The sequence below is a fragment of the Branchiostoma lanceolatum genome, chromosome 7 (genome assembly GCF_035083965.1).
Source record: "Branchiostoma lanceolatum isolate klBraLanc5 chromosome 7, klBraLanc5.hap2, whole genome shotgun sequence".
Classification (NCBI taxonomy): Eukaryota; Metazoa; Chordata; class Leptocardii; order Amphioxiformes; family Branchiostomatidae; genus Branchiostoma; species Branchiostoma lanceolatum.
In genome coordinates this window covers 1,103,767-1,114,743 of record NC_089728.1, presented here as the reverse complement: position 1 = coordinate 1,114,743, position 10,977 = coordinate 1,103,767, and the positions used below count along the sequence as shown (strand labels likewise).

General features: G+C 47.5%; 1 protein-coding gene and 1 non-coding gene across 2 annotated transcripts; one reads left to right on the top strand and one right to left on the bottom strand.

The window, feature by feature from the left end:
- Positions 1-19: 19 nt before the first annotated feature.
- Positions 20-91, bottom strand: Trnae-uuc (transfer RNA glutamic acid (anticodon UUC)). Its single transcript has one exon. It is a non-coding gene; the product is annotated as a tRNA-Glu (tRNA).
- Positions 92-2,153: 2,062 nt separating this feature from the next.
- On the top strand, positions 2,154-7,378 carry LOC136438494 (uncharacterized). Its single transcript, XM_066433300.1, has 5 exons — positions 2,154-2,285; positions 4,664-4,749; positions 5,430-5,948; positions 6,302-6,407; positions 6,539-7,378. Exons 2-4 carry the CDS (start codon positions 4,670-4,672, stop codon positions 6,378-6,380), a joined length of 678 nt encoding a protein of 225 aa, XP_066289397.1. The 5' UTR covers positions 2,154-2,285; positions 4,664-4,669; the 3' UTR covers positions 6,381-6,407; positions 6,539-7,378.
- Positions 7,379-10,977: the final 3,599 nt, after the last annotated feature.

Below are 10,977 nucleotides of genomic sequence, written 5' to 3'. Positions count from 1 at the left end.
AAAAAACAAAACATCTCTCTTCCCATGCCGGGAGTCGAACCCGGGCCTTGTGGGTGAAAGCCACAAATCCTAACCGCTAGACCACATGGGAGATTCGTGATGGCGAGGGGAGATTTTCTGATTATATACCAACCTACTACTATCTTTGGAACGCCGTAATATCAGATGCCTTCTTCTATATGGCCTTTAGGGGCGACCATAACCGTGCGTCGGTATAAGCTAGTTCGGAGTTGTTACTACGCATGTGCAGTGTCAAAGGTGAAGGCCCCTCAGACGTCAACAAAGCCAGTCGGGCGTTGTTATGTAAATCTAGACAGTTGTTATGCAAATCTAGACAATGTCCAGGCGAGCACTGTATACGAGCCCAGGGCCTTCACCTTTGACACTGCACATGCGTAGTAGCAACTCCGAACTAGCTTATTTCCTCGGTATTTGGCGTCGAGATCGGTCAAAACAAGGAGGGCTAACTGCAATGATAGTTATTTTTTGAATGAAACGTCAGAATGAAGTTATGCCGTTCACGTTGAACCTAATCTATTTCAGAGATAACTTTAATGCTAATCTAAAGGTGGATATTAATTTAGAACTTAAAGTTTATATTATTGTGGCGTATCGCAATAACCGTTCTGCACTTCTGGCTAGAACCGCAAGGATACCATTGCGTAAGGTTAGCTTGCGTAAGGCGGACTTACACAACTCATCAAAGGGTCACATTTCCCGGCCGGGGCCCGACCGGGCTGTCTGCGGAAAATAAAGATAAAAGACTCAAAGAGGGCCTGCATGGGGGGTAGTGATTACGAATTAAGCAAAATGTTCGCCGCCGATCACGAATTACGTTAGATTCTTAGAGCTGATTAAATCATGAGGCTTCCCAACCGAACATAATTTGATTTAACTATCTTCGTTCTGCTTCAAAACTATTGATTTTATGTTGATTAGGGGGTGACGATAAATCTAGACCCTGGGAAATACTGTGGCATACAGGCCAGGCTTCAGCAATGAGCTTCAGTGCGCGATAGGATAGTATTTGTCTCTTCGGACGATGACCTGGATCCGGCGACCCCGTTTATAGTAGGTTTGGGCGTTGGCATTGTTCATGGAGCAGCGTTGACTGGCTCGACTGCCCGGATCACCTATCGGCGTTGTTCACCGCTTACGTCTGATGCCAACCGTGCCGGAGCGGAAATCCCGCAAACCCGGGTTGACAATAGGTGTTAGCGTTGGTATTGTTCATCATTGTTCATGGGACAATGTTGACTGGCTTGTTCTGTCTGGATATTAGTCACCTAGTCTGGTGTGTACGCCCTGTAGGGCAGTTGGGCAAATTCCACACATCACTGTACAGTGTGAACGAAATGTTTGATTGTTTTCGCTTGAAAGTTCATCTCTGTGTAATCCCTTATGAAAGTCTAACTGTGTTTGCCTTTTAGACTGATCAGCTCCAGTCTTTGTCAAGAAATGAGCAATCCACTAATACTGAGCAACCTGTTTTAACACAAGATGACGGAAACGTCTTATTGTTGATTTATTGAAACGACTTAAGACACACGGCCAAGCGTTCAGTCTTCTCAGTGACCTTTGTCAGTGACCTTTGTCAGAGCCAGATGGGAAGGGTGTTAAAGGCCGCACCTTTATGGGCCGTTCCAAGTGGCTTCACCTGATCAACTGATTTCACTTGAATGTGGGAAATCTATTGATTAAAATCCCAAAACCGATAAACAGGGGACATCGACGGTGCGACATTGTAATTTTGCAATGAACACGTGACAGGACCTGTTTTGACAGGAAAACGCGGCGAAAGTTTGTCATTGGTAGTCATTGGAAGCGACTAGACACACAGCCAAGCTTTACGTCCTTTGTCAGAGCCAGATGTGAGGGTTATTAAAGCCGCATCTTCTGATCAATTAGCCTAAGCTGGATGTGTGAAATTTATCAATAAAAAAAACAAAACCGATATACAGGGGACATTAACGGTGCGACATTGTAATTTTCCAATACGCACCGAAAAGTGACGGGCCTGTTTTAATAGGAAAACGCGGTGAAAGTTTGTCAGTGGGCCAAGATCGTCTCCAATTTGCATGAAAAAGCAACTTTTGTCAAAGCCATTAGAAATATTTGGGTGTGTCATGCCGCACCTTTGGGATGGTCTAGTTTTCTGAAGAGATGATGATAGGTTGACGCATTCTACAAGACAGTTCAAGTCGAGAAGGGACTACCGGTACCGAGCTCACCTCTTAAGAACAACGTCTTGAGACATCTGAGAGCAACAGACGCAAGAAGTCTCGGTAAGTAAATAATCTTGGCTTCGATTGATTTTGGTCTTAGGACCGTAGTCGCTGACAAGAGTCGTGGCGGGTGCCGGGCTGGCACCGGCGGGGCGGGGTGAGGGTCTCGCCGGCGGGAGTCCCCGCGCAGGTCCCGTGGGGAAACCGTCACGGCGATCGGGGGAAGGTGCACGGGCTAATCTCCAAGCAGATCCACACCGGGCTCGAAAATCGTATATGCTAGCCAGAGAAGGTCCAGTCAGCCAGAGGGGGTCCAATCAATTGGACCCCTATAGCAGACTTAAACTCCTCTTTCATGTTTTTCTGTCTATTTGGCCAGTTTCTACTCTTTCCAGACGCCTCTGGAGCTTGGTAGAGGCTATTCAGACATTCAGACTGTCGACGTCAGTTGTTTTGTCGGTCTTGTCGGAGGCGTCTCGGTGACGCAGTGGCAGGGTGTTTGGCCAGAGGTCGAGACGAGACTACAGGCCGGTACCGAGGTCAATGACCAAGCGTTCAGTCTTCTCAGTGAGCTTTTTCGGAGTCCGTTGGGAGGGTTATTAAAGCCGCACCCTCTTTGGCCGTTACAAATGGCTTCATCGGATCCCAGTCATAGCTAGTATTTTGCAATAAGCGATGAAAAGGAGGCTGGACAAGTTTTGAAAGAAATATGCAGCGAAAGTTTGTCATTGGGCCCAAAACGTCTACAATTTGCATAAATTTGCTTTCGTCAAAGCCATTCGAAATATTCGGGTGTGTCATGCCGCACCTTTTGGATCGTCTCTTGTTAAATGATGAGATAAGGATGAGTTGACGCATTCTACAAGGCGTCACAAGTCGAGACGGAACTGTCGAGATCACCTTTAAGAACAGCGTCTTGAGACATCTGAGAAAAAAAGGCGCAAGAAGTAAGTAAATTATCTTGGCGTCGGAAATTGTTTTTACGACCGTATTCGCTGACAACAGTCGTGGCGGGGATCGATCGGGCTGACACCGGCGGGGCGGGGTGAGGGTGTCGCCGGCGGCGGGCCCGGGCGTCCCCGTGCAGATCCCGTGGAGAAACCGTCACGGCGATCGGGGGAAGGTGCACGGGCTTGATGAAGCGGGTGGTTGGTGATGACTGGGAACGATAAGGGCCGGCCCTCGCGGCACGGGGTCTGGTATGAGTTTTTAGGAGATCGGTGACCGCGTCATAGCGTCGAAGCCCTGTTGTATTAAGACACACAGTCGATGTAAGCTGTTCTGTCGGTCTTGTATGTTGTCGGAGTTCTTAGATCGTCGACTTCTTCTAGCTGTGCCATAGCGTCGAAACGTCGAAGCCCTGTTGTATTCAGACATACTGTCAATGTCAGCTGTTTTGTCGGTCTTGTCGGTGGCGCAGTGACAGGGTGTTTGCCCAGAGGTCCTGCGTTCAACCCCGCTAGTTTGTCCCGTTGACGTGGCGCCCGTGGGAAAGGCACTTAACACGACTTTCCTCACTTCACGTCACTGGAAATGAGTACCTAGCTTTGGTTAGGGCCGTTCCTCGGGTATGACGTTAAATGGAGGTCCCGTGTTTGAGGAGAGCTACACTTCGAGCACGTTAAAGGACCCGCCAGACTTATCGAAAAGAGTAGGGGTCCTTCCCGGTGTGAGTGGATCAAACCTTACTGTCTGGTCTGGGTCGGCATCTTGAGAAGGTGATAGTCACCTGCTATGTCAATCCTTCCACAAATGTCTGTTGAATACATGTTAGAGGCACTTCTGCCGCAGAATTTATGGGAGAGTAGGCATTGGTCGGTTCGTATTTTTAAATCTGCTTACTATTTGTACAGCCTTCAGGCCAGTCAGCGCCAACAATGGCGAACAAACTGGTAGAACAACCTGTGTTTTGATATCGTCGTGGAAGTTATCCCGCCCATTAGCTCTGTCATTGCTACCGTGTTCAGTGATTTTAAGTCTGCACGGCTGCCCGGCGATAATCCTAAAACGCCTTCAATCCAGTCTAATGGCAGCTAAACATGAACAATGGCGAACAAACCGGAAGAACAACTAGTTGGTTTGATATCGTCGTGCAAGTTTTCCCGCCCAAATTTGCTCTGTCATTGCACCAATTTTTCAGTGGTACCAGTGTGTAACGAATTGCTGAAATCGTAGCCTTAGTACTATGCCATCAATTTCAACACAAAATGACGGAAGCATCTTATATTGTGGACTGATTTAACGAAACCTAGACACACGTGTACGTAAAGCCCGGCTTTGTGTCGTCTCATCCTCTTGATTTTTACATTGTTTATTTGTTTGTTTATTTGTGACATTGGAATGAGTTCTGTGTGACGTCATACCGTACAGGACATGTCACAACTATTGAACAACAATACTACAAGGCTAATTTGTTCTTCCGTTGTTTCGTTCCGTAGACAACCATGAGCTGCAAGCTGGCGATGTTCCTGGGTCTGTCCGCCCTCCTGATGGTGCTGATGGTGGACCAGGCAGAGTCACGCCTGTGCGTATATCCATGGCCGTATGATTTCCACATTGACAGGGTTTGCCTTATTTAAAGTCTGGGGCCGAAGCAGTCTTTTTTGGTTACTGATAGGTACATACTTCACGCAGCGATCCGTTCCACTATCCTGACGAAGCCATGTCTCCTCTCTGGTAAACGAATACTCTTGTTAGAAGAGGTGTGTGTGTGCGCATGTGTGTGCGCGTGTTTCTACATTTGCGTGTGTGTGTGCGTGTGTGTGTGTGCGAGTATGAGTGTGTGTGTTTGTGTGCATGTGTGTGTATCTGCGTGTGTTTGTGTGCATGTGTGTGTATCTGCGTGTGTTTGTGTGCATGTGTGTGTATCTGCGTGAGTTTACGTGTGTGTGTGTGCGAGTATGATGAGTGTGTGTGTTTGTGTGCATGTGCGTGTATCTGCGTGTGTTTGTGTGCATGTGTGTGTATCTGCGTGTGTTTGTGTGCGTGTGTTTCTGCCTGTGCGTGTGCGCGTATGTGTGTATGTGTGTTTCTGCGTGCGCGCGCGCGCGTGTGTGTGTCTGTGAGTTTGTAAATGTGTGTGTAAGTGTGTGTGTGTGTGTGTGTGTGTGGCGAGGGCCATTAGCCTATTTTATGTTCTACAGAAACAAACGTTTAGCCTGTTTCATGTAACCCAAGCCGTTACGTCTTACCATTGTTCTCAAGGGTCCCGCAAGAGGTCCGCAGCCTCCTTGAGCTGCTGCGCGAGGAACAAGAGGACATCGCCCCGGAGGAGAACGCCATGGCGGCCCGTGGACTGGGCGAACATGACACGGACCAGGACGAGAGGCTGTCCAAGATCCTGACGACGATAGGGCGGATTGTGCCGCGGTCCAAAGCCGGCATCAAGTCTATAATAGGGAAGGATATCAACAACCTGCCCGATGGTTGGTTGGAAGATGCAGACACCAACAAAGACGGCTCCATCGACCGTGCCGAGTTCGCTGCCGAGATCCTGGCGATGATAGGGAAGAATATCGACGACTTGCCCGATGTTCGTGGGAGGCTGACCAAGGCCAAGATCGTGGAGCTGATGAAGAAGAACGGGGCGTCTGCCGAGGACCTGCCCGATGGTTGGTTCGAAGACGTAGACCACAACGGAGACGGCTCCATCGACCGTGCCGAGTTCGATGCCCTGAAAGGGCAATTTGGACGTGACGGTGGCGACCCAACCAACCTTGCTCGGTAAGCTAACGTCAAATTACCCTGGAATCCAGAGCATATGTACCGGCCCGCGCTCCGAGTTACCCGGGCCTACCCTTCCGGGGAAGCTCCGGGCGCAGGGCCGGTGTAGGTCCGGGCCGGGAAGCTCGGTTCAATTACTCTGGATTCCAGGGTAACGCCAAATTACAATACATTCCTTTGAAAAAGATGACCTTTCCAGTGACCCTGTATAACATATTCATGAAAAAACCCAACTATCAATCTCGTTTGATTCTCTATTGTAGCTCTACCAGCTCTACAGAAAACGTTTCTATGAAATATTTTCTCGAGGCGGCCATTTTGTTTTGAATTAACGTATTCTCATTGTTATCCAGGAGGATCGTCGAGGAAGCACGCGGCCTTCTTGAGCTGCTGCGCGAAGAGAAGAGAGGACCGATTATTATTCCAGGATGAGAGGCGTTTGGCATCTAGCTGCCAAAGGTAAGAAGCGTCCACAGAACACTTCGCCAGTAAGATGAAAATTTCTTTGTTAGAAAACCAACCATTTCGCACATTCCGTTGGTATTTTTTCATAACACATCAGCTGATTTTATTATTCATGTCGTCAACAGGCCCCCGGAATGGCAATGGTCCCACCGCATCCTGCGTGCGTCGAGCACCATCCTGGCCTTCCAACCGTAACTGCAGATCAGCCGCATAGATTTTAGCTGCTTTTGCCTCATTTAACCATCACAAACACACACACACACACACACATACACACACACACACACACACACACACACACACACACACACACACACACACACACACACAAGGCTTGTGAGTGGGTATCAAAGTTCAACATTAATCCATGCTCTTTTTTCCTATGACCAGTTCGAAACATTCAGGCAACATGTTCTACTACTGTTCCTACCGACTGTTTGATATCATGTTGTTTTTCATGCTTCAACAACTCGTCTGAGTAAACTTTAGTAGTTCATCAGTCCGGACGTAAACTCACGTCGTTCAACCATTAATGTCGGTCCGCAGCTCTTCTGTGGTTGTTCTCTGATATCCTGCTCATGGCCTGTACCATAGATAACAGAGGTCCGTCAACTCTTCCTCAACTCTCATGTCTTTACAACTTAAGAATGTCGACTCTTTATGATCAACGTCTGATCCGATTCGAACTTCCTTGTCGTTTGATCATAACTTTCGTCACTTTTTTTTTCAAATATCGCATTTCAACAACATTTGTCTTTTTCCTCAACCACAATTGATGAAAGAAGCCGCACTAAGGCTTTGTGTAATCCTTTTGCCTTCACAACTTCTTCAAACTTAAACCTTTCCACAGTTATCAGTAGCTTCATTTTACCTTCTTGACTTTAAATGACTTAGGGGACCCAAAGCTTTGGCCGCTTTATGTAACCAAGATTTCTTGCCGCTAATAAAGAAAATGCATGATGCAATATCTTGTCCTTGGTCATTTTCTCGTGCGTCACGTCACTTCAAGTTCATGGATCAACCCAGCCAGCCGAATGTACTAAAATAGACATGACCGTGGATCAGCTAGTCTCTTTAGAACTCAGCACCAACACAATGGGCAGTTAGGCAAATTCCACATTACTGTACGCCAAAAATAATTACTCAAGCAACCGGATAAAGTTTTGAAACTGGACAAAGTTTTCTAAACTTTATCCAGTTGCTTGAGTAATTATTTTTGGCGTATCTTACTACCTGGATGTCTAACTTTCATCAATCCACATTACTGTACTTATCCATATGACATCGTCCACACTTCAGACAAACGAGCAGAATTACTACAAGTATATCACATAGGAAGCTTAAACGTGATGCGAAAACGTTACAATATAGATGCACAATTGACCACAGTGGTATCAATATCGATGTCACTGTATATGTCCCCGTGGTGTTATCAGTTAGCGATCTCGCTGCTTCTCCGGGCCCTAGCTCAAACATACTGTGATGAACTGCATTCGTCAATTCGGATGGTGACGTAAAGCCAGCAGCCCCATATATGTGTGTATGTGTGTGTGTGTGTGTGTGTGTGTGTGTGTGTGCGTGCGTGTGTGTGTGTGTGTGTGTGTGTGTGTGTGTGTGTGTGTGTGTGTGTGTGTGTGTGTGTGTGTGTGTGTGTGTGCGTGCGTGTGTGTGTGTCTCGGTGTGTGAGTGTGATATGACGTTGTGTTTTGCAGCAGGCTTTTCAGTGTTACGTCATGCTGCGCGGAACGTCTGGATGTGGAAGGGAGGAACATCTTTCAATTAGAGGCATGTATAATGCTTGAAGGTTACCTGGTGCATCACCTAGCGACTTTTCAGCAAAGTACACTTTATCCTCAGAATACTGCTGACCTTCAAACCAGGAGAAATCAAGCAATATAGCCCCAACCGGATCTTCTTAATTCAAGGGGCTATGGGCAGTAGAATTCGGCACGTATCCCTTGTCCAGATTACTGTATGCAATTACACTGAAGCTATCACAAGCTTCTAGCAGCCCTCCCACCAGTGTCAGGCTCTTTAATACACTGTTACGCTTGATGGCCAACACGCCTATAACGTCAGGAGAATTGGGAACATCTTAATCCTGTTGGTTTATACATAAAGTACATGCTAACGTGGACTGATTGTTGTCAGACTGAGAACCGTCTATTACCATGGTGACAGAGGTTTGATGACTGGTATCTATAGTGACAGGTAGTTCTGGGAACGGGGATGGTTTTCTCGAATTTAGAGGTGAATGACCCCAAGCTCTCGGGGAGGAGGCCCAATCCGCTCCTGCCAGCGAGAGACTGCCAGTGTAACACAGGATAGGGGCACTCAAACCTGCAATGATGACGTGGGCTGGCTTGTACGAAGACGGCCGAGTTCACCCGATGAATCCCGAACACAGTTCGGGTGACGCCATACTTGCCAGACCGGTTCTATCTATCGCTTGGAAGTTAGATACTCAACGGACGACAACAATAGAAAGAGGGTGGTTGAAGAAGTGACCTTCAGTCTGAACATAAATTTTGCCATAAGTAAGCATTGATTATTGCCACTCCCCGTAGTCCACACGGCATGGTGCAGAATTTAGACGAATTGCTACATGTAGCGTGGTGACTGCAAAGCGCTACAATATTGATACGAAATTAACCACAGTGTCCTTTTTCACGCAAGCCGATATCAACACCACTACTGTATATGATGGCTTCAACGTGTAATCAGTTAGCGATCTCGCTACGTCCCCGCGCCCTAACTCACAGCGACTGCATTCGTCATGTCGGCGTTCCCATGTATATATGTGTGTGTGTGCGTGCGCGTGTGTGAGTGTGTATGTGTATGTGTGTGTGTGCGTGCGTGCGTGCGGGCTTTTCAGTATTGCGTCATGCTGCGTAGAACGTCTGTATGTAGAAGGGGAGAAGATCATTCAATTAGAGGCATGCATAATGCTTAAAGGTTACCTAGTGCATCGCCTGGCGACTTTCCTGAAAAGTACACTTCATCCTCAGGATGCTTAACAAGCTGCACTGATGACGCAAGTTGGCTTGTACCAAGTCAGCCGAGTTCTCCCGATGAATCCCGAACACAGTTCGGGTGGCGTCATACTTGCCAGACCGGTTTTATCTATCTTTATGTAGCTTAATACTCAACAAACGACAACAATGGAAAAAGAGTGCTTGAAGAAGTGACCTCGAGTCTCTGGTGCTCAGGAGTCAAACCTCTGCAAGTAAAAGAACCCAACAGACTTGTAGAGAGGAGTTGGGGTGAGCCGATGTGCTTGGCTATAAAAGCGAGCCGCATGAAACCATCAGCTACCGAAAAAGCGCCATGCTTCGTCCTCAATGCGCGGTCGGGCCTTCACCCTTTATGTTTTTCCCACGCCAACACTGCACGATGTGCCTTAAAGCCGGCGTCACAATCCATGCGAGCGTCGGCCGAATTTGTAGATCGCCCGAAGCTCGCCGAATTTCAAAATCGCCGTAGCGTCGACCGTATTTTCCAATGAATCTCAGGTCACGTCCGTCGAACACTAAAAAATAAAAATCCCCCATGGGATGGCACCATCTCTTGGACATGGACGAAGTCAGAATCGACTAACCTGGTAAAAGGCCAATATTTGGATCAACTTTAATTTCTAAAAATCGTCCGAAGCCCGCGTAATCAACAGGACGTCGGCCGTGCTTCGGCCGAAAATGTACATTTGAAGCTCGCCAACACGTCGGCCGAGCTGAATGTCGTATTTGTGACGGGGGCTTTAGCGACCCCTCCGGCCGACACTGTCCGTTATCCAATTACACACGTCACAGCCTGGCTGTATGCCTACAAGGCTGATGTTCTGTTGTGGCCAATAGAAAACGTTGCACGGAGGACGCCACGATGTGTTTATATCATTCAGGGGCCCTTATCTCTGCTTGGATATTCTAAGGTGCTGAAAAATGTCAGAATTGAGAATTGACCCGTAAAAGGGTGAACACTTTCAAACATTAGCAGACCATAACAGATACAACATGTTCAGCTTGAACTCGACTTTTCTGGGTTGGCTTGCTCCTCTGACCAAACTTTTTCTCTTTTCGACTGATTCTCCCACCCACCTTTTCAGCACCTAAAATGACTCTTGCATCTAAAGTGTACCTTCGGTGCGACAACTTCGTACATAATGACCCCGAGTTGACTTGCACGAAGACAGCCGAGCTCTCACGAAGAATCCCGAACTGGCTTGTACGAAGACTGCCGAGTTCTCACGATGAATACCGAACTGACTTGTACGAAGACTGCCGAGTTCTCACGATGAATACCGAACTGACTTGTCGAAGACTGCCGAGTTCTCACGATGACGCAATACCTGTCCGACGGGATCTACAAGTAATCAATGTGTGATTGAACGAAACCAACAGAAATGAGAGGGGGGGGAGTGTTTTCTTCGAATCCCAGCGTTAGCATCTTTTACAATAAAAGTTGATCGATGGCAAAAAGTTGCCTTAGGCTTAGTCTCCTTGGCTTCGCAATTATACACTCGTACATACAGTAACGCACCGTACGCCTGACGTTAAGATCACGTTTTTTC